Here is a 24,797-nt window from a genome sequence, read left to right on the forward strand (position 1 = left end):
TGATTCTTTTGGAAATGCAGATTAGTACTGAGAAATAGTTTTGTTATTTAGCAGCAGTATTCTTAATGCTAAGTACAAAACTCTAGACATCTGGGGGGATTTTTGGAAATATTCTTTCTGGAATCCTTTCTGCTAATGTATTCCAAGACTAATTTTGTGCTTTTTTGTTTTTATTGTTTCTTGAATGATGGGTAATAAGAATACATAGAGTTAAGTGTGATTGGTAATGCTTCTCATAAACATTATGCATTTTTTGTTGAGGACAGATATTCAAAAGAAGTGAGCTCTGATTTTTCATTATTGTTGAGTTTATATATTATTTTGAATCTAATGTAATTTAAAAAAATTGTGGCGAAATATATCTCACATAAACGGTACCATTTTAACTATTTTTGAGTATACAGCTCATTGACACAACATGCATCTATATCACTGTGTGGTCATCACCACCATACATCTCCAGAATTCTTTCATCTTCCAAAATAAAACTCTGTACTCATTAAATACAAACTCCCACTTCCTCCTTCTCCCCAGCCCCTGGAAGTCCCCTTTCTCATTTTCCATATCCATGAATTTGGCCCCTCAAGAAACCTCATACAGGTGATATCACAAAGTATTTGTCTCTTTGTGACTTTCTAGTCCCACTGATATATTGTCATTCTTTACTTAATCATAAATGAATTATTATTACATCAGTGTCTTTTTTACATTTATCTTCTGAAAAATTTTCATCTGTAGTGGTAATTGCAGTGGGTGTTAACAGAGTAGATAGTGTTATGATAAAATAGCATACTTGAATCATTAATTCATGTAATATAGTCCAAGGTAGAAGTCACTATATAGTTTGTTATTTTGAATATCATAAAGACAATTGAAACATAAAGCAAGGGCTTTATATTAACAGATATGTCATATGAGATGAATATATTAGGTATTTTACTTAATCTGGTAAGTTTGTTGTCATCCTGTGTAAGAACATAAATGTCATATTGTAGTGTACCATTTGATTTCATATGCTATCTGAATATAATAGAAATTAAGTGTGATTTTAGGATAAAATATTAAAGTTCACAGATTAAGCAATTATCCCACTTGGTTTATATTTTATGTGTGTAACAAATAGTAAATCAGTTTTTCTCTCTCAGAATGTATCGATTTTTAGGATTGAACAATAATCCCTAAAAAGGAATTAAGATGTTGATGATCATTTGTTGCCTTGGGGAAAATATTGATGATCTTTGTTGTTTCAAAAGTAACATTTGTCCTTGACTTAACAGGTTTTTGTTTGTTTGTTTTGTTTTTTAAACTTGTATCACTTCCTGCTCCCTCTTGGTTTCCTCAGAGGCACTTTATAGAGGTATGCTTCAATAAAACCTTCCTGGTAGATTGGTAGCTAAGATACTTTCAACAAATCCCAATTAAAAGAAGAAATATGATAGGGAGTTGGCCTAATGGGAGGTATGCAACTCTTTTTGCAAATCTTAGACATTATCCCACTATTTTGGTGTAACCCTTCAGCTGACAATTAAAATCTTTGTTTTATTAGTCATCACCCAACCCTAACAGATGGGTGAAGAATTAATCTGATTTGTATTTTTCACTGCAACTTTCTCCTACACATTGTAATATTCTATGATTCCCATTCAGTGAGTTCTTAAAGATAGTTGATAGGCCATATAGATACAATATTTATATCCTATTAAAATGACGGCAGAGTAAAACCACACAGAACAGAAGAGCTTCTAACACCCCTGTAGAAATTTGAAGACAATTTGGATACTCTCGTCCACTTGGAAAAAAAAAAATCTGCCTAATACCATAATGTTTTTTCCCTTGCCAGGACCCTCCTTGCCTGGTGTCATTTCTTGAGCTCTCCTGGGAGGAGATTAGTCTAAAACAACAAAGTAGCCAGATGTCTGGTTCTGAGCGAGTCCCAGAGGCCAGGCTACGGTAGGCAACAGAAACCGCACAGGGCTGAAGATCAAAGATACCTGAGAATTACTTATGGGCACATAATATGTGTCATTCCCATTATTAACAGTCTGAGAAAATTTGTTTCTCTAATTAACCCTTTTGTTGGAGTAACCTTAAATTTTAGTGAGTGTATTTCTTTTTTGATATGTGTTCTTTTGTGTCGTTTTGAGAAGCGTACGTATCAAAAAAGAGAAATGGAAAGGAGCCCATGTGCTTGACTGAAATCTCTAAGCGCTGTTATTCTTACCCAAAATAGATATGCTATCCAGTGTGTAATCTTCTATCATGAAATAAGTGACATTATTGCTCTAAGTTAAAATTACAAATTAATAGTCAGGAACTACATGTTTTAATGTGTGAAGAGCTCTTCCTAAGGCCCTAAACTGTACTTTTAAAAGTACAATAATTTCAACTTTTAACTGCTTCAGAATGGAGATTTTTAGATCACAGCTTCCTACTCTTAAAATGAATTCAGAATAAATCCCAGTGGTGGGATAGCTGTACCTTATTAATAGTTGACCTCTTTCTTTTCACATTGGTATTATAATGAAATGCTAATTAAACATTCTTGCTATCCTTTACCTGTTTGCTTTATAGATACAATTTTACATTGTTTAGACATAGGGCAAATTTGGAAAATATGAATACATTTGCTCTTTTGAGTTTGTTTTAATCCTAAAGCCTCTGAAAGCTTTTAGCTGAATTTATTCCAAGGGATGGGTAAAAATCGAATTATAACTTCTGATGTGTTAGCCTCTAGATGACAGCATCAAAATAGAGAACAAAAGATTCTGGTTGGCCTTGCCACTTGTTTTTGTTTCGGCTCAACATCGTCGTGTAACAACAAAATCGTGTAAAAGCCTTATTCCTGCTTTCCTTGAGATATAATCATAAACCATTGTTACCAAGAGCCGGCTTTAGCGCTTTTAAGTGCCGCAACACATTCTTTAACATCTAGTCATATAAACTTGGCATAAAAGCTGTAAAAATGTCTTTAGACCTAATTGGAGATATGTGTTAGCAATATAGTGCAGAGTTTTCATATTCTTTGTGTAGTGGTCAAGGCTTCTTTTAACCCCTTGAGGAAAATGAAGCTCCTAGGAGCAGTTTGTAAGGATTAATTGATTTGTCTCTTTGCTTCTAGATTTAAGTATTGAAGCAAGAATAAAATTGGCTTCTTGTACAAAGAACTGGAGAGACAACTGTATTTTTTTTAAGAGGAGAATTTGTGTTGCTTTAGTGACAAAGGGTGATCTGTGTTTTCACTCCTTACACCTGTGTTTTTCTTACTGCTTATCAACAGTGCCATTTATTATCACCAAGGAGTCGAATTATTTCCTTTCCTATTCTGAGTACAAGTTGAGTTCCGTTATGACTGTTGTGCCATAAACACGTGTAGGCTCCTGTTACTAGCTTACTTTAAACAAGTAGTATTCAGAGTAACAGAACACTTCCCAGTATCACAATATTATTGTCAGTTCCTTGGAGTTGGTTATATAGCAGGATTTGATCTGAGAGTCATAGTTCCAGGCCTAAGGTCCGAAGATGAAAGGAGCATTCCATTCAGTTGTGGGTCAGGGGGCTGTTCTTGTTTCCTCCTTTCAAGGAACTCCTCACTTCCTCCCCTTACCCCCCCCCCCCACCAAGACACACATGGTTGTGTATGTATACACGTTTAAAATAGGGATTTGCTAATGAGAAGACCAAATGTTAACTCCTTTTTTTTTTAAATTTAATATATATATCTTTCAGAAGTTACCAATATTGCTGGTCACTAACCCGTTAATGTATTCATCTTGAATTACTTCATTGGCTATTGGTGCTCTTTCCCATCCCATCCCTTCTTTCTCTCCCATTTACTTTATGGACCATTACTGTGAGTATCATCATTTGGGGGCATCTCTCCCTCAACACTGTGTACAGAGAAATGTTGAATTATGTTTGAAAAAATAAGCATTATCGAACCTAAGGATGTGAAGAGTGTTAGTTTTCTAGTTCCTGCTTTTTATTTATTCACTCTACCTTCCTTAATCATAGATTTCTTTGTATATGACCTCCTCCTCTACCCTGTCATATTTTGTTTCTCTATTCTTCATCTTTTAATTCTTAGTTGTGTTTCAGCAGTCCACCTATAGTCTTCTGGAATGGGTTCTGATTTGAAATAAGAGCAAAGTTGTAAGAACAGACAATTAAGCTCTCTTTTTAAAATTGTTTTAATAATGTGTAATGATTTAGTACTTGAGTGGGTATTGAGGTAATAATCTATAAACTTTTTGTGATAGAATTATGTGCTAAATAAAAATGCTTGCAATATAAATCAAGTTGGCTTTGTTAGCCTGTGATGATTCAATATGCATTTTAATTTCTCTTAATTTTAAAAGCTTTGAGGTTAAGCGTACAGTCTTAAACATTCCTTTTTAATCTGCGATGGTTTGAAAGATCTTAAGAGCTACTTAATTATTTGCCTTTTTCACTTGTTTCCTAAATTTCTTTGCTTTTAAAGTAACATTTATCCTCACCTGAGGTTTGTGGAAATAACCCTTGCACATCTGTCGCTGTTTCAGATGGCGATCTTTGGCACTAAGTTGCCTGAGAGTCTGAGGCTGCAAAGTGATAGGATTAGATCTTAGCAGCTGGGGGGCCTCTCCCCAGTGGTAAATGAAGGGTAGCACACTGCTCAAGAGGGCAATTCTCAAAGAAAAGTTATGTTTTGAGTACAAAAATGATCTTGAAAACGTGTGACTTCTAACTCTATGGTTAAAATAAAGGACAGTATTTTTAAAAGAAGTAATAGAAAATTAAGCATTGTCATTGATTGTATCCAACATGAGCAGTTGGGAGAAAAGAAGTGTTTTAAGTGGAGTATTTTTCCTTTTTCAAGTAAGATTTACATGATTAAATATAGAATGAAATGACAGCCAATAGATAATCAGCTACCTCACAATAATGTTTGGGAAGCTGGGTTTCCTGAAGATATGAGGCTTAGTTTTTTAGCCCGGGGATCTTGCCTGGGGAAAAAGGTATGTGCCTCAACAGCTGAAGGGCTCTTCAGGAAGAAACAGAGTAAAATGGCATCTATTTTAACGTGTAATTTTGATATTTCATACTTAATCTTATCCGTGGCAGAAATGTCAAAATATACCAGCTGCGGACCATTTCTGAAGCCGTATCTATACTACCAGATTGAACTGGGTAGATAAAGTCCTTAAGAATCAAGTAGTTCTCCATGGGGACAAGAGGGTCCTTTCTTGGTAATTCTCTGGAGGGTAGGGAATTCACTAGCGGAATCAAATTGAAGATGTGGTGTATTTCAAATACAAGAACATACAGCCTAAAAATACTACTGTGGGGAGGGCTGGGGGCAGATTTAAAAATTGGTTTATCATACTTAAACGTAACTGTGGATTCTTCCACGCCATTTTCTATCTCTATTTATTCCCACTTACATTTAAAATAACACATTCCTTCATTTATGTGTACTTTTTGTTTTTTTTAATTTTAACCTCATCCCAAATTGAATTGCTTATGCTAGAAATGATACCACAATAATGTCCCTCATTTCTTTCTCCTTCAAAGACTAAGTTATTCTAGCCATATGAGTTACCATTTAAGTTAAAGTCAAGTTCTTACTAATGGAAAAGCGAGATTTCTATTTTATAGAAACACTTTCCTTTTGTTAACCCTGGAGGAATGGAAGCATCCCCCTTGAAGGAATTAAAATGGTAAAGTCTAGGCTACCATTTATCCTGTCACTACATGGCTGTTGTTTATTGTTTTTTAATCAAAAATCAAGTTTCTGTATTTAATGAGTTGGAAGATGCATTACATTTTGTCCAAATGTAAGAATTTATGAAAAATAAAGAGCCTCTGGAATCCCCAAAAGATCAAGAATGGGATGTATATAATTTTGCTGTTTAACACATACAGGAGCATTAATATTTATTATTGAGTTCAGTATTTTGTATTTTCTCTTCCATCAACGTATATGATAGCATATTATTTAGAGGCCATTAAACAGCTCAGGATTGAATCACAGGAAGAAAAATTAGGTTTTTTTTTTTTTTTCTCTTTTATTTGAATTTCCCCCTTGGTTGTTTGGTAAAGAGCAAACATTTGTTCATGATGAGGGCATTTACCTTGAATAAAACCCTGTCTGGTATGTATGGAAGTTAACCAAAGAACTGACGGGTTGCTGAATGGTCACCATCCTCTTTTAACCTAATGCACAGACTGTTAGGGCTCAGTTAACAGAGGTAACTTTGGCAGTGAGAGCCAGTGCCATGGGCAGATATGGTTCTTGATACTTAATTTTTACTTAATAATTAGAGTGCACATGAAGCATATCAGGTTGGTTGGCTTAACTAATAGTATTAGTTTCCTAACATTTAAAATTCATAGAAATGTTAGATAAATGTACTTTTGTTTGACTGGAAGATTCATTTTTTATTAAAATAGCCATTAAAAAACCAAAACACAAAATATTTCTAGAATCTCATTTTTTCTAAAGAAATATTTGATGAGTAGAAAATGTTTCCCTAGCCAAATTGGTAGCTTCATGCTCTTTAATATATTTTTTGAATGTTTATTTATATTTGAGGGAGAGAGAGAAAGGGAGGGAGTGAGAGAGGGGCAGAGAGAGAGAGGGAGACACAGAAGTTGAAGCAGGCTCCAGGCTCTGAGCTGTCAGCACAGAGCCCAAGGCAGGGCTCAAACCCACGAACCATGAGATCATGACCTGAGCTGAAGTCCAGTGCTTAATCAACTGAGCTATCCAGACACCCCAACCTTGTGCTCTTTTAGACAGTATTATTTGGAATATTTCAAAAAATACTTTCCCCCCCTAAATGTCAAATTATGCCTTTTCTTTGTAACCTTTTTAAGCGGAAATTTTATCAAGGAATGAGACCACTGTGTTTAATTCACAGAAGTGAATTATAATTTCAAACATCTCTTTATGATGTTTTAAAGATGATCTTGGGTAATATATACATATCTTTTTAGTGGAATATACCCCTTGGCTTTTCCTTATTTGATAGATTTTGTGGCTTGGAAAGAAAACTATACATAGAGTAAACCAAAGACTCTAGGAACTGAGCAGAATTAAAATAAATGCAAACAGTAAAAAGCATACACATTGGCCAGCTCTGTTTTTGATGTTTTCAGTGATAATTTGAGATTAAAAAATCATTTTGCCATATCTGTTGTGATTCTCTACTCTTTCAGCTGATTGTAGCAACTCACACACTTTCCATGAGTGGATCATTGCACACAAAGGCTTATGCTTTGAAGGAACCTTAGAACATGCTTAGATTCGAATATAAAAACCCTACATTTCACAAACACACTGGTCTTTGTGACCCGACCTTTGTCCCCTTGAGAAATAGTGATGGCAGCCATTTAGATCTTCCCTGCACCTCTAGTCCTCTGTATCGATGAAAAAAAATGCTTTAGACAGCTGATGACCAAGCAGTTAGCTTTACCAACCTGAGTTTTGGTATTTGAAATTTGGTTTTCAATCTCATTTCCTGCCTACTGCAGCGATATGGCCTTTAGACAACCAGACTTTCAAAAGTTAAAAGGCGATAAGTCAATCCCCCTGCAAACGCAGACAGGTAGATTCAAGTCGTAAATAAGGAAATGCATTGAGTACATTAAACAGACATAGAAAAATGGATTTCTGTCTTTTGTAGTAAGGTAATTGGGCACCACCCCTTGGCAGGAGCTGGTGCTATGGAGCCGCTGTAGCTGCCACCGGTTGATAGGCAGGTGATCAGGCAGCTTCCACCGGGGTCTGCACAGGAGGCCTACCTAATATGCTGTCTGCCCTAAGGGCCTATGGGAACACAGTTGGATTATTATGTTAATGCATGAGCCTGCTGCCCTCTTCCTATCCCAGCTGGGTTCCCTGTTGTTAGGAACTGCTTTGCACTGACAGTGGAGTAATATGCTTCATGATTGAAAGGGCAAAGGGGCTTCGAGGGGAGAAAAAAAAAAAGAATAGGCCTGTACAGATATGTAAATGAGGGAAGGAAATCTGTAGGAAGATTTCACTCTATAGAGAGAAAGTTTATTAGAAAGTTCTTTTTTCTCACAGCACTCTATAAAACCACCCATTTCTTAATTAATTTCTGGGCTTGCTTTCCTTCCTAACACTGCCATATAGTGCATGGCAACGTTTTCCAAAACAGGCACTTAGGCTGATTTGTTTTCGACGAGATGCTCTAACCCACTGGAACCCAGGTGGGGTGCTGACAGTGGTGCATTTTTTTTTTTTTTGCACCTTCATTACTCTTTAATACTTGTCCTTCACTTACTCCACTCTTCTTTACAGGAAAGTTCTGTCTTAGGGTGCTGAAGGATTTATGTTATATATTGCCATCACTTTTATTTTTCTATATTTTTGTTACAGCTCTGGAAAACTGCATAAGCCTATTTTTTGGGAGTGGGTAGGGATGGAGGTGAGGAGATGGTTGGGTGGGGTAGAAGGTATTTTCTTGGGCCTATGAGTTTAGTATGAATGGTGGTTCAAATTGCAGTAGCATTTGGTTTCCGGCTGAGTTTTTTAACGTTGACATCATAACATAGTGAAGAGAGTGTGGGCTTTCGTGTCCGTGCACCTGGACAAATTCTGGCTCTACTAACTAATAGCCATCTCATGTTGGATAAATCACCCTACCTCTTATCCACCTCAGCTGTAAAATGGGTGTAATATGAATTTTAAATGTGGAGACAATGAATATAAATCATTTGTTGATGTAAGGTCTGTATTCATAAATGCTCACCATAATATGATACTTAGTTGCTGTTATAACAATTATAAATTTCAGTTATTAGACTATTATTTTAATATGTATGGTTGTATACTTTCAATGGATTGAAGATTCTGTCTTTTCCTCTACATTTTTTTTTTACCAAACCTCGGCAAATGGGAATGACTTTTGCTTCAACCGGAATTTGACACAAAAACATAATGTTAGGATATGTTCTTAAACAATTAGTTTTATCAATGCTAAAACAAAATTAAACGGAAAAGAAAATCTACTTGGCTGATATTCTAGACAGCTTCTGGAAATATTTTTAGTAGATGTCTAAATTTGGAAAAGTTTACAAGTATTCCTATATATGTAACTGTGTCTAACAGTTTGTTTAAACTAATTAAAAATGGCAGTATATGGTTGGGAATTATTTTAAATATATTTTGTGGGTTTTTTTTACTTGGCACTATACTTACTAGATGAGAAGATATATGTAAAGATGATGTATGGACAATGCCTAACACACTAAGGGATTGAGAAATGATCGGTATTGTGGATTAGTGTCTATGCATGTTTCCTATCAACAGACCAGCCTGCATTAAGTAATGCTTTGCAGATTTGAAAGGAGGAACTTCAGGGACATTCATAAGGTCAGCAAAGTGTAGAAAGTTGGGTATAAGGTAGGACCCATAAGCTAGTAGGATGGTCACCGTGTATCTCGTGAAAAGAATTCACATGATTCAAAAATGATCCACTAATCATTTTAATACCACATTGAAAACTTTGTTAAAGTTTGAGGTAGATACTTTGTGCTGTATGAGAAAAGAGACTCCTTTCTGAAAAGTGATTACATTTACAGAATCCAAGGAGAAAGCACCAGTTCTGTCTAAGCAATTCTTTGTAGTTATAGCAAAATTCTTTTATACCGTATCTTCATATTACCCATTTAGTTGGTTACATATATGGTGTGTTGGAGGGGTATGTAGATATGTGTGCATATTTCTATATGTGCATGAATATATATGTAAACACATGAATATATACATATTTATATATATATCTGGCTATATATGATGTGTACATTATATAAAATCTCAGAATCTGATATATATCTAGGAACATTTCAAGAGGAGCTCCAGTCAAGTACATTGCTTAATAATGAAATTTTAAATAATGCCTTAAGTTTGAGCAAGTTGTTAAATTGAAGACTGTGAAGGAAAGGCATTAGAGAATCAGTAAGACCATGAAATAGGTAGAGAATACTCAAAGGAGTATGCCTTTTTTAGATGTCCTTCTTCTTTACCAACCAACAGTGCAGGCTGCTTCACTGTCTCTTGTCAGAATACAGTTCTGCATCTGCCCCAAATATAGCTTATTGCACACACAAAGGAGTCCGTCAAAGAGTAAATAGTAAACTCTGTTTTAAAGGAAGTCCACTTTGAAGAATATATATGTAGTCTATTTGTCTTAAATAAACATTTGTCCAATGCCTGGTTTTCTTTAAAATAGCTTTGGATTTAACACATCCTATAGTTCCTTATAGGCTGAATGTTATTGAGAACAGAAGTCATACCTTACTTAAAAAAAAAAAAAAAAAAGAAGTAGAAAAACAACCCAGTCCTCAAACACAGTAGGAATTCATCAAATGCTCATTGACTGAATAATTGGGTTAACGTAATAACGTAGTATAATAATAATTTGATAATACTCAGATGTAAGTCCCTGGATCCCCGTGTACCTTGTTTTCTCTGAACTTTACTTAGTACTGCTCTTAAGGAAGTATTACCCTGTGTCCCTTTGGCAGTTTTGTGAAGCTGCTGACGGAATTACCTTTCCAACCTCTCTGACACAATGATAACTTCTTTCTCTCCTGACCCCTTCCCACCTCCACTAACCCATCACGCCTCTTCATACCCTTCCCACATTGTTATTCTGTCAGAGACACAAGAAAGGCCAGACTTGGAGACATGCTGACTGGGTGGAGGTGTGCTTCATAGGAAAGAAGCCAATGTTTTGCCAGAGGGGTTGTTGGTTTCTGTCCTTTTAGAAGCTTAGCCTCTCCAATGACTACATTCTTCCTCTAGTTGTTTTCCACATTCACCCTTTGCTTTTCAGGAAACTTTAGAAACACCCTAAATTATTTTTTATTCCAAACCCTTATCTTAACTAGAATTGTGAGGACTCATTCCTCTGTAAAGGTTTGACCCCCTACCCCAGTCTTTTTTCAGACTTTTCCCCCAAAGATGGTAACAAATGAAAAACAAAAAACTTTTGTTGACTTTTTCCTTAGGTCTAATGAATCTCTGAATATTAACAAAGAATTCTGCATAAACGGTTATGATTCTAAAATCATAGTGAATTATATTATAAAAAATAAAGACAGCATTTTTTTAAAAGGCTTGCCTTATATCCCCATATCCATCCTTTCTCTTCTTCCCACTTTAAAATGGTTATTTGTCTCCATTTTTCCAAATTCTCCAGAAATTTTGTCTCTATTTGGGTCCCTAATTTGGCAAGTCATTGATTAATAGTTCTCACCACTTAGTAATTTGATAATATTGATGATACTGTTAATAATAGATGTATTTACTAAGTACTTACTGTACTAGTGCTTTATATAAATTATCTCATTCAATTCTCACAAATGCTTATAAGTATATATTAATATTACAACCATTTTTGAGGCAAGGAACCGGAGGCTTAATATGCCTAAAGTTGTTCAATGTCCTCTCTGTGGAGCTGGATTCAGACCAATAGAAGCTAAATCTATCGCCCTCTAGTGCCTACATATCTTATGGCTGTTTTAAGTGGTAAGCTATAGATATTGAGACATAGCTTTCCTTTTCCCAATTGCCTCCCTCCAATCTTTGGGTTGTGTCCTTATCTATTCTTGTGTAGGAGGTTGTGTCTCATTAGGTGTAATTATGTCATCTAAGTCTAGGAGGACGGATCATGGATAAATAAGAGAAAAACCATGCTAACGTTTTTTTTAACCCTGTTTTTCAAGATTGAATGGGTAGGCAGCTTAATAACTTGGGATTATCTCATGATGACAATGTCAAAGGAAAAAGTAAGAGCCAGCATAACTAGTCCTTTTACTAGTAAAGTTTGGTAGCAAAAATGGTATGAGTAGTGAATAGTTAGCGGAAAGCTAACAGTTTAAGGGCATGAAAGACAGAACCTAAATTTGCATTAGTTTCCTTAAAGCTAAACCTAATTTTGGAGCTAACACTCTAGTAAGTGCATAAATAGACCCTGAAGCTAGGATGTTAAAGTTATTTGCAGTTATAAAATACAGTTGACCTTTATACAATATGGATGTTAGTAGCACTGACCCCAGTACAGTCAGAAATCTGTGTATAACTTTTGACTCCCTAAAAGTGTCACCAATAGCCTACCATTGAGTGGAAGCCTTACTGATAACACAAATAGTTGATTAACACATATTTTGTATGTTCCACTATTATAAACTGTATTCTCACAATAGTACCTAACTTTTTCTTAACTTTTTCAGTATTTCATCTGTGACTTTTTCAAACTGTTGCAAATTTCCAAAAATTTTTCTGGTATATTCATTGAAAAAAAAATCCACAGATAAGTGGACCATATCATTAAAACCCATCTTGTATAAGGGTCAACTGAAAATAAGTCATGGGGCTGTAACATACAGCATGGTGACCAAAGTCAATAATACTGTATTGCCTATTTGCAAGTTTTTAGGAGAGTAGATCTTAAAAGTTCTCATCCCAAGAAAAAACACTTTTGTAACTTTGTATGATGACAGATGGTAATTAGACTTAATGTGGTTTTGTGATGTATACAAATATCGAATCAATATTTTGTACACCTGAAACTAATATAATGTTATATGCCAATTATGCTTTTTTTTTTTAAAGGAAAGGTACCAGAAGGAAGCAGGGCATAAATTAATAAACCAGATCTTTGCTTCATGTTAAAGCCTGTTCTGACCACCAGACACTGATTGAAAAGATAGTGAAGTCAGTCCGGCTTTTAGCAAGCCCATGGATTTGCAGAAAGAGCTCTGAAAGCCCCAAGAATGAAACTTCTTGGAGCCATCTAGTCAAGCTCACACCAGAGGTGAAAGTGTCTTCTTGGGCCACTGAAATCCCAGCAGCCTATTTGAGAGGATTATAGTTAAAGAGACAATTGAAGACAGGTGCTTTGTCCTAAGCTTTCCTCCTTTTTTTTCCCTTCTTTTTTGAGAGAGATCCAAACAACACAGCAGGGGAGAGGCAGACACAGAGGGAGGGAGGGAGAGAATCCCAAGCAGGCTCCGCACTGTCGGCATGGAGCCTGAAGCAGGGCCCAAACCCATGAACCAGGAGACCATAACCCAAGAGGAGACCAAGAATCAGACACTTAACTGACTGAGCCACCGAGGTGTCGCTAAGCTTTCCTCCTTTGGTCTCACATTTATGACACTGTCCTTTTATAAGAGTGTGGGCTTAAGGGTCCTGATTTCACCACTGATTCATTTCATCTTATTTCTCTCAATCACTTACTTTCTCTGAGCCTTGTTTTTCACATTCCTACAATGAAATAATATTTACCTCATGGGGTTATTTTAGGAATTAAGTGAAGTAACACCTGTTGTCTGGTGTAGAAGATGCTTAACAAATATCAGCTTTTTTAAAATCTTCTGCTTATAAAATGCTATTTTGATGGAAAAGGAAAGTAAAAGAAGTTAAATCGCTTTATTATAAATTCTTGGGTCGGAAAAACAGTTTTTACCTCTTGCTCCTGTAGAATTTCATGCATCATCTCTCCTTTAAGACCCTGTGAGCTACTAAACTTGGGGGAAAAAATGAAATTCAGTTTGGTTAATAACACTTCTTAGAGGGGAGTTTTTAAACTGTGATGAGCTAGGTTAAGCAAAAGCAAAGTGGGGCCATTTCCAAGGGTTTTGGAGGTGAAGCAATTTGTTTTTGTACTTGTATCACTGCTTTTACTCTTTTTAATCTCATTTCTAGTCCCTTAGGTTTCGTAATAAAGTCTTCAGTACTATACATTTTTATTAAACATCTTTTTGACTCCAATTTGCATTTCAGATAATATAACAAAATGTATGTGTTTCAAATATTCACTGCATAATTGTGATTAGAACATGTAATCCCTCAAAAGATGTTAATTGCAATTTAAATTCACGCTGAATTTAATTAAGTGAGTTGGGGATTAGAAAGTAGATGTAAGGAGTAGTTAAGGGAATACATTTTTTAAAAGCATTCATATTTTTTTTTCTAAAAAATGTAAACCTCTTTCAACTATAAGACTAGAAAGATGAGGGATACATAGAAGAGAAGAGGAGGAAGTGACATCTTAAGACTATGTTCACAACCTGGATCTAGAATTTAAGCTAATTGTGGTTAGAGAAGTAGGACTGGCTTCAGTAAGCTTCTCATTTATATTCTTAAAGAGTTTTCCAGTAGACGGTAGCTCACTTGGTGTCTGATCAAGACTTCAGTTGAACAGAAATCCTTACGAACTGTAGAAAATGGGAAGGTAGTAGCAAGAGAGATCTTTCACGCCAGCTGTTTTCCATGTGTCTATCTTCCTTAGGAGGTGCTGGCCAAGGGGGTGTTTTAGGTATAATTATGGAGGAGGCACTTTGTGCACAGACAGTTCATATTTAAGCAGTGTGTTTCTATGATAACTTCACTGTATTAATGTAAGTATAGAGTAGCATTAGAAGAAAAACAAATGCCTTATTTTTTCCTAATTTCTAAAGAATACTAAAACTTGAGATGTATAGTCTTAAAAAAGTATTTAAGCGGTCATATCTCTCAGTGATTGGGAGCATAAAGCGTTTAAATTAATTATTTGATGTTGAATCTGAAAACAATTTTTCAAAAGGCTACTGAAATGATAACATGCTGCTTTGTTTTTTTTTTTAAGTTTTTCTGGGAATACATTGTAAATCAAGAATCCCTTTTAAGGGATCTAAACACAGTTTTTAATGCAATAGTATTATTTCTCTTTAAGTAATTTCCTTGTTTTTACATGTATCTAGAAGAGGAAAAATTACTTCATAAACCTGTTTTGAATGAGTCATTCCAGGAATGTGGTGCACAAAACAGGGTGCACGCATGCATGTGTGTGTTAATTACACATGCTGGCTGCCTAATATTTTATTGGACTCCATAAACATAATTTTTTAAGAAACAAACTTCAGAGTCTTTTAAAATGTTCTTAGTAAGAAATGTTTGAAATTCTGATGGGAAGCTCTGTCTTTGTTTCGTAAGAAGCAAGCATCCTAAAAAAAAATGAATCATGAATCTGTCTTTACATCTAGAATGAGTTTTTCAGACTTTATCTGTGCTAATGTAAGGAGTAATTAAGGGAGTACATTTTTTTAGTGAGCAAATAATAAACTCTTTTTTTAAAAGGAAAAGAAAGCTATGTTTATACCCAAGACACTGTGGCTTTAAATATGTAAATCCGCATCCATCTTGCTGCAACCTAAAATCATGCCACATAAATATCTTCATTTATTTGCAATTTAATTTTCCTAAAATGACTGCTTTGATGATGGCTGTCATGAGTGCTTTTTCTAATAACATAAAATTACTGTTATTCTCAATGAAGTGACTTTTTTCTTTGGGTTAGGTTTACATGATCACATAAACAGTTTTTGACCAATGACTTATCAAGAAAAAGGCTTACCATCCATTCACTGTCCTACATTTACTGTGTGAGACATCTCCTAGTAACATACATTACAGAGTGACTAGCAAACATTATGTTCTTGTATTGTTTAAAATTTTTTAATATCTTAATTTTTTTATTGCAAAGGCACTATATGGCTAGTAATCTAGAAAATGTAAGGAAACAAAATAAAGAAATATCGTAATCCCACTGGTCAGATAACCATATTGATACTTTTATGTGTATCTTCTAGACATTTTTGTTTACACGTACGTTTAATAAAATGGGATCATATAATGCATATTGTTTTGTAATCCTATTTGCCCACTTAGCAATGCATCATGATCATGTCTCCATGGTGTCCTACAACAACATTTCTGCAGACTATTTGCTGTTCTCATGTGTGGATGCCCAAGGTTTTCTTTCCGTCCTGGCTAATTTTGGCTATTAAAAAGTCATGTTCTGATGAAGAGTCTTTTAGCTAGACCTTTTCTTGGATCTGCATTATTTTCTTAGATTGGTTTTTAAAAATGGAATTGCTGGGCCCAGGGGTGTGTACGGACATCTGTAAGGCCTTGCTGCTTACTACAATACTCCCAGCAAGGCGGCTATAAAGGATGTAGAGGCATCTTTTCCCTGAACTCTCATCGGTCATTGGGATTGTCATTTTTACAAATCTCTGCTCATTTACTTTTGTGTACTCTTCTCAGTGCAAGTCAGTCCATGTTGTAAAGATGAAGATTCCACATAATATTTTACACAAATGTGTATTTAATAAATCTTTTAATTTTATCCCCCCCCCACTGCCCAATATTTACTCATATTTTGGACTAAAATCTTGATGGAAACATTTAATAAGTTGCTCTGTTTCTTTATTTTACTTCAACCAAAAGAAATACGCACTGTAGTTGCTGAATGTGTTGTTTAACTAGACCTCTAACCATGTTATAAATGGTGCCTGTGGATGGATCTGGGGACAAGACCTTTAAACTTTTTTTTTTTAATCACGTCTTAAGATCTTGGAGAATCTGAACTTCTATAAGAATGTTTGGGCTGCTGTTATTACAGTGAAACCTTCTGAGAGTATCTTCTCAGGTAATTTTTTTTAGAGAAAGTCACTTACAGATATAAAACGTTTGACCAGAAGAAAGCCTCAGGTTGTCAGAGTTACTTATACACCATTGTTCAGCTGGGCCTCTTTATTAAATCATCTCTTGGCAGTCCATTAGTTGTGGTGCTACAGCTATTGCATGGCCCACTAAGCTAATATACCTTCAATCACCAACAGAAGGATAACCTTAATAAAAATTTGAAGTCGATTTAGTGCTTCACTGCTTGCTGACTAGTGTTTTACGTTTGAGTGTGTCTATTACAATTTCCACTCCGTGTATTTTTGATATTCACATATATCTTATCTACATAATATATTGGAATCAAATAAAGATTAATGGCCCAGAGAAGGAAGAGCGTTTGGAAGCTCTCAGAATCCTGTCTCACCACTGCCAGAGACTGTGTGATCTTGAACAAGTCAGTTCCTACCCTGGGCTTCTGTCCAACCCTTGTATGTAAAATTAGGAAACTGGGTAGATGTGCTCTACAACTTCTATCTATATTACTCTATTATTCATAGAATATTGCATAGAAATTTCATAGAACTAATTCATAGAAAATTTCAATTACATTCTGAAGAATCTGTACCTTGAAACTTTTTTTTTAACTTCAGCTGTGCCTTTGTAAAAAATAAAAGAAGAATTGCTCTATTCTGCCCGCCATAAAAATTTGAGTAGCTAGAACAACAAAAGAGTAGGTGTTATTCAATTGTAAATGATTCAATTAACTTTGAAAAAAAAAATGAACATTTACTAGTATTTTTTAAAAATAGGTTTAGCTTTTCATTTTGAAAAAATGAAATAAATTGTGAAATAAACCTATGATTCATTTAACAAATTTAATAAAATTTGGGTTATATTATTTTTTGGGGGGTTATATTATAACTATTCCCTGATTCTTGGAGTGCAGGAAGAAAGAATCAGTGTTTTGGAAGGTGGGGATAAATGTAATTTTCCTAAGAAAATATTTAAGATGACATGGTGTCTCATCTTTTCCTCCTGTTTATTTTGCAACACAAATTTGCAAAAAGAGTTGAGGTTTTGTAAATCTTCATACATGCTCTCATTTCAAAAATAGTCTTGGGGCACCTGGGTGACTCAGTCAGTTAAGCAACCAACTCTTGCTTTAGGCTCAGGCCAGGATCTCATGGTGAATTTGAGCCCCACATTGGGCTCTGTGCTGACAGTGTGGAGCCTGCTTAACATTCTCTCTCTCCCTCTCCCTATGCCCCTTCCCTGCTCACTTTCTCTTGTCTCTCAAAAATAAATAAACTTAAAAAAATCCAATTTACTCTCCTTTTAAGCACCTGTCCTGTCATTAATTTCTTTCTTACTTGTCATTAACTTTGTACTAATTTCATTGACTTCCCTGCATCTTCTGTAGGACTCACAATTATATTTAGCAAACTTATTTGTGTTTTGTTTCAAGTGCTATATTGCCAGGTGTTTAAAATACTGTGCAGTGAGAGTCAACCAACCAAACTGAAGTAGAGGGATAGATACCATTGTGAAGTAGTTGGGGTGTGCATGTGGGAAGGGAAAATGTCTTCTTGGGAATCCTTTTAGAAATGGTAAGTTCGTTAGTGGACTTTTTCCTGCCATGATGTCCCTTGTTTCCATGTAGGATCTAAAATCTTCAGGGACTTGGAGAATGAAGACCTGTGTAAAGAAGGCTTGCTGGACCTTATTTTATACCCAGGGGTTTTATATCTGCTCTCATTTAATCCCCACAAAAATTTTGTGAGTGGATGTTGTTTGCATTTTATAAAATGAAAATGTGGGGATTTTTTAAAAGCATTTTCATAGCTGAGTATGTGACCAGATTTGAAACCAAGTCTCCTGACTTTATTATCAGTACTTTTTCTAGTATTTCACAGGTGTCCTTGTGATGAATTAAAAAAAAGTTTTTTAAAGTTTACTTATTTTTGAGAGACAGAGACAGAGTGCAAGCAGGGAAGAGACAGAGAGAAAGGGAGACACAGACTCTGAAGCAGGCTCCAGGCTCTGAGCTGTGAGCACAGAGCCTAACAATGGGACTCAAACTCATGAGCTGTGAGATCATGACCTGAGCCAAAGGTGAATTCTTAACCAACTGAACCACCCAGGTACCCTCTGTGATGATTTTAAATTAAAACATTTTATTTAACATGAAGTCTTGTATCATCTTTAAATAAACATAAAACAAGAATGTCTTTTTTTAAATGTTTTTTAATTATGTTTGAGAAACAGAGAGACAGTGTGAGCAGGGGAGGGTCAGAGAGGGAGATACAGAATCTGAAGCAGGCTCCAGGCTCTGAACTAGCTGTCAGCACAGAGCCTGATGCGGGGCTTGAACCCACAAACCATGAGATCATGACCTGCGCTGAAGCTGGACGCTCAAACGACTGAGCTACCCAGGTGCCCCTAGAATGTCTTTTTTGAATGTCACATCAACTCAAGAGTCTTTAAGTATACCCATTATGTTATTATTGAACATAATGACTTAAAAGACAGTTTTGCAAATTACAAGCAGAGCTCTGAAGCTTCAGTTTTCATAGGTAATAAGTAGTAATGTGATTTTAATTAATTTATATTTTTATTAAGTAAAGGCATGTATTTTTTGAAATTTTCTATGTAAATCTCAAAACCAAGTAAATATGAAAAAAATTAAACCATAATATCATATAGTTATATTTTTCTACTTTTTTGTTTACTTTTAAAATTCTTATGGATATATAATTTATAGGTTTATGGATATATAATTTACAGACAGTAATATTTGCCCTTTTAAAGTATGTAGTATGATCGATTTTAGAATATATACAAAGTCATATAGAGCATTGGTATCACATCAAAAAATTCTTTTATGCCTGTTTTCCCTTTTCCTACCTGCAGTCCCTGATAACCAGTGATCTGTCTGTATAGTTTTGTCTTTCCCAAAATATTATATTAATGGAATCATATAGTATGTAGTTTTTTATATCTGGCTACATTTATTTAGTGTAATGCTTTTGAGATTCATCTAGGTTGTTTCCTATATCATTAGTTCATTACGTTTTTTTATTGAGTAGTATTCCATTGCACAGATGTATCATATGTTTATCCATTCACCATTTGGTGGACATTTGGGTAGTTTCCAGTTTGGGACTATTACAAATAAAGCTGTTCTGAACATTTGAGTACAAGTTATTGTATGAACATATCAATGTCTGTCTTTTGGGTAAATACCCAGTATTTCAGGTGGCTGGATTATATCTAAGTGTAGGTATAACTTTAAAAGAAACTGCTAAAGGGGTGCCTGATGGCTCAGTCAATTATGCTCCCGACTTGCACTGGGGTTATGATCTCACTGCTCATGAGTTCGAGCCCCACCTATACACTCTGTGCTGACAGCTCTGAGCCTGGAGCCTACAGCCTGCTTTGGATTCTGTGTCTCCCTCTCTGCCCCTAACCTGCTTGCAAATGCTCTCTCTTTCTCTCTCTCTCTCTCTCAAAAGTAAATAAACACTAAACTTAAAAAAAAAAAAGTAAATAAAAGGAACTGCTTAAACTGTTTCCCCAGTGGCTATACCATTTTGGATCCATCCAGCAATAAATGAGAGTTGCATTTGGTCCACATCCTCATTAGCACTGAACTATCAGGTTTTTTAAAAAGACTTTAACACTTGTAGTAGGTATATAGTGATATCTTATTATGGTTTTAATTTACATTTCTCTAATAACTAATGATACTGAGCATCTTTTTGTTGATTTGCCAGCCATAGTTCTTCTTTAGTGAAGGGTCTGTTCAAATCTTTTGCTCACTTTTTTGTTGGATTGTCTATTTATTTAGTTGTAAGAATTTTTAAAAGAATGTATTCTATATATAAGTCTTTTATCGGATATATTTTTTGGAAATATATTCTCCCAACTTGTGGCTTGCTTTTCATTTTCTTAACAATGTCTTTGAAGAAAAGAAGTCTTAAATTATGAGGAAGTCCAATTTTTCATTTAAAATTTTAAAGTTACCATTTTTGTATCCTATCTGAGAAATGCTGTCCTAATCTAAAAGTCACAAAGATTTTCTCTATGTTCTTTTCTAGAAGTTTTATAGACTTAACTCCTATATGTAGCTCTATGACCCATTCCAGCTTATGTTTTACATATGGTGTGAGGTAGGGATTAAAATTCTGTTTTGTTTTGTTTTTTGCTTAGAGATGTCCCTTACCACTTACTGAAAAGAGTATTCTCTCTCCATTAAATTACTGTGCATCCTTTTCAAAAGGTCAAAAGATAGATCTATTTCTGGACTTTCTGTTCTGTTTCATTGATTTATATATCTGTCCTTAAGTTAGTACCACACTGTTGATTAGTGCAGCTTGATATTCAGTGTTGAAATAAAGCAGTATCTTCACAATATTCTCATCTTTAAATATCTGAAGGATCCCGATATGTCACCTCTTTCCAGATATTGGTCAGTTCTACCTCCTTTTTTCTTGTAGTGCAAACTATGGCTTGTAGGCTAAACAGTCTTGCTGCATGTTTTGTATAGTATATGAATTAAGAATGGTTTGTACATTTTTAAACAGGTAGAAAAAAAATAAATAAAATTTCATGATACATGAAAATTAAATGAAAATCAGATTTTAGTATCCATAAATAAAGTTTTATTGGGACACAACCATGCTCATTCACTTAAACATTATCTATGGCTACTTTTGTGCTATGACAGCAGAGTCAATAATTTATGATCATATGGGCTACAAAGCCTGAAATTTATTATGTTGCTGTGGCATAATAAAAATGTGTATCTTTTTCCCAGGTTTTTGACATAGTGCTTCAAAAACCATTGGCATTCCTGACTGATTGGAATGTTTTTCTTATGCTAATTATTGCTAATTGGGCAATCCTTGATGGGGCTCTTAGGCAACTTTAGGATGTGGGCTGGTCAAAAAGATCCAGCTGGTAACTAGAGGGCTAGAACTTCCAGTCGCTTCCAGGGAAGGAGAGGGAGCTGGAGCTGGAGTTCAATCATAATTGCCAATGATTTAACCAACTGTTCCTATATAAGGAGACCCCAATTAAAAACTATGGCCACTGATGCCTCCTGGTTGGTGAACATGGTGATGTGCTGGGAGAATGACTCACTCTGACTCCATGGAGACAGAGCACAGAAGTTCTCAGACCTCCTTCTTTGTGTATTGCTTATAATCAAAGTGTAATCTTAACATAGTACTTTCAGTGAATTCAGTGAGCTGTTTTATTGAATTATCGAGCCAGCCAGGATCCTGGGAACCCCTAAATTTATAGCCACTTGGTCAGAAGTGCTGGTAGCCTGGGGACTCCTGTTGTGCAGCTGCCCTCTGAAGTGAGGACAGTCTTGTGGGGGACTGAGCTTTGAGCTTGCAGGGTCTGTGCTAACTCCTGGGAGTTAGCATCAGAATTGTGTCGCAGAGTATTCATTTGGTGTTAGACCAGTTGGGTTGAAATTGAACTGTGATCCTTTTGAAAGTTTTCCAATCCCTGTTCAAAGGCTTTATCAGTTGTGTTGATTTTTTCCCTTCGAAGAACCAGTTTTTGATTCCATTGATTTCTATTGCCTTTATGGTTTTTATTTCATTCATGTGCTCATATCTTTACTTAATTTCCTTCCTGTACTTTTTTGTGCATACCTTGCCCTTCTTTTTTCTCATTTCTTATACTTTGGGGATTATGCCATTTCTTCCTATCTTGGTGTTCATTGACATCATGTCTGTAGCTTGAAATTGGCCATGTTGGGAATATTTACAGCACAAAGATCTGCAGATCTTACAAACTAATGTTCCTCCCCTCATCTTGAGAGCCAGTTACTAAACATTTACCAGCATACGACTTGTAACAGAAATAACCCAGCTCATTTTAAGTCTTCTCAGGAGACCTAACATAAAAAGATGATCTTAAATGAAAAGTTAATTCAGAAAAAGAAAGGACTTGATAGTGAAAAATGTAGATTAGTAGTGAAAACTATAGATTGTAAATCTGGAATTTTAAAAGAGATTATGCAATCTCTGACCCGAAGGACGTTAAGAATAAGATAGGGAGGGTCCTTTTGTTCCAGATTTCAGTACAGTTCTTGTTGAGGAAAAGTGCCCTGCAAAAGTCCATTTCAGTTCTGTGTATCTATGGTAAGTTATTTCCCAGAAGACGGTAGGAAAGCTGTTTTATTGCTAATGAAAAGCTGATGAGAGAGTTATTGCTGAGGGATTGATCCATTGCCCTCTTAAGAAGCTCTGCGATTCCCAGACCTAATGGACGGAAAAGAGCAGAAATAACAGAGGTAGGTAGCTAGAGTCTAAAATTTGTAAGAAACATTAGACGGTTCGACGTAGCTTGTCACTTACGTTTTGTGGATGCCCTTCTAAACAAAGTGTTAAGGGAATTCTTGGCCAGATTCTCTGTTGGTGTGCTGAGAGCTTAGTTTATGGGTTGGCATTAAGTAGGGCTTCCATTAATTGATCAGAAAAGTGCTTCTTGTTCATCACTAGGAGGTATTGAAAAAGCCCACTTTAAGGGAAATTTTAGTAGTAATTTCTGTGCCGCCATATCTGTGATCCCATTGATCTTACTGTATTATAACCATTATGATGTCTGCCCAATAGTCTGAGTAGATACTATGGCACTTAGTTTTGTATTCTCAGTGCTTAGAGTAATAAACTAATAGATTTGTGTTGATAAATGAATAATTAAAGGAACATTTATTTTATTCCTTTTTAGCAGGACATAGAAACCCAAAAGAAATGAACAATAATTAAACGTCAGGGATATTGAGAAATTGACATTTTAAAAAGGATATAATGTCAAGTAGTACAGAATAGTTTAAGTAAGTTTTATTCAGCTTCATCTTAGAAATTTACAAGTGCTTAATAAGCTATTAGTAAATAAATAATAATATTTTCAATTTAATAGTTGTAATCTGAATTATATACACAGTTTGCTCCTAAGCATTCTGTGTTAATATAACAAGTAAGTCTAGGTAGTTTTTTCTTGATATTCTCTTCAATTTTGTTCAAGTTTTAGTCAGATATTGAACACCTACTGTGTACATAGCACTAAGATTTGCCTAAAGATTAAAGGGAGAACCTCTAAAATGTTTGTTGTACATAATATAACACTTATTGTATGCTTTTTTCTAATAAATGTACAATCAGTGCAAAAATCTTGAAAATCAAGGAAAATCACAAAGGGGGAAAATCCATAATTTTATTAGCCCAGCATAACTACTGCTAGTGTTTTGGTTTATGCCTTTTTATATTATATATTTATAAATATCTGTTAAAATAATACGTAAAATAGGCAGTGTTGTGTGTAATAGGGTACAAGGAATGTCTGGGGATGAGTTCTAGTCTGGCTTTGCCACTAGCCAACATGACCTTGGGAAAGATCCTTTTATCTCTCTAGAGTTCTATTTCTTCATTTCTAAAGGGATTTTCGTAGTGTCTAAGGGCCCTTACCAGTTGAAAATTCTGACTTCACTGAAATTGAATACCTTCAAAGACTAAGATTTCAGAAGGATGAAATTGCAAGTGTTTGATTAGGTCTATATTCATCTCAATTATGAGCGGTAGGTTAAAAAATCTTGAGCTGGTATAAATGTTTCCTGCTAATATCATTAGGTGTTATTAGGAAGCAGTTACGCTTAAAGCAACAAATTTTTCCTGGAGCAGTCATCACAATCTGAGGTGGTGATTTTATTAGAGCTAATAAATATATTTTTACAAAATGTTAAAGTAATCCTCATTATCCTTTAGGTATAGTACCCAAAAAGAAGAAATACAGGATCACCACTATTTTAAGTATGTGGTATTTTATCAAAAAAGCATACCAAAAAAAAAAAATCAAAGTAGCTATTGTACTTGATTCTTTTTGCACCTCAAGAAAATTGATTTTGTCTTCCCTCCTATATTCCATGCATATTGTAAAAATGTTAGGTCACTATGCAAGAACTATTGCATATTACACACCAAGGCGTTAAAAGTGTTAAAAGGTATCTGACTTTTTTTTTTTTTTTTAGAAGGGTCAGTTTTCATATTAAATAATTTTTGTTGAGCAGTTAAGGTGTCCTTTTACTTTTACCATTTTGTGGAAGGATTTTTTGTATGCATTTTAACAGTTATTTAAGGGTCCCCATGTGCTTAGAAAGGAATCTGAATATATGTGCCTTTTTTTAAAAGCCTCAGCACAATGTGGGTTATTCCATCAATACCATCAGATGACTGGGAGCTGTAGTTGGAACAATATGTAAAAATACAGCTTGTGAAAGATTTCCTTTATTAACTGTCATCATCCGCAGAATATATGT

The 24,797-nt window shown here is 35.1% G+C and overlaps 1 protein-coding gene across 1 annotated transcript in view; it reads left to right on the forward strand.

Moving 5' to 3' along the window:
• Positions 1-24,797, forward strand: part of SLC10A7 (solute carrier family 10 member 7) — a 248,647-nt gene that overhangs the window by 35,489 nt on the left and 188,361 nt on the right. Inside the window, exons 7-9 of the mRNA XM_029950898.1 lie at positions 12,688-12,827; positions 16,409-16,487; positions 18,126-18,241. Coding sequence (XP_029806758.1) covers positions 12,688-12,827; positions 16,409-16,487; positions 18,126-18,241 — 335 coding nt within the window. The remainder of the gene's footprint in view (positions 1-12,687; positions 12,828-16,408; positions 16,488-18,125; positions 18,242-24,797) is intronic.

This window comes from Suricata suricatta, chromosome 1 (assembly GCF_006229205.1).
Source record: "Suricata suricatta isolate VVHF042 chromosome 1, meerkat_22Aug2017_6uvM2_HiC, whole genome shotgun sequence".
NCBI lineage: Eukaryota > Metazoa > Chordata > Mammalia > Carnivora > Herpestidae > Suricata > Suricata suricatta.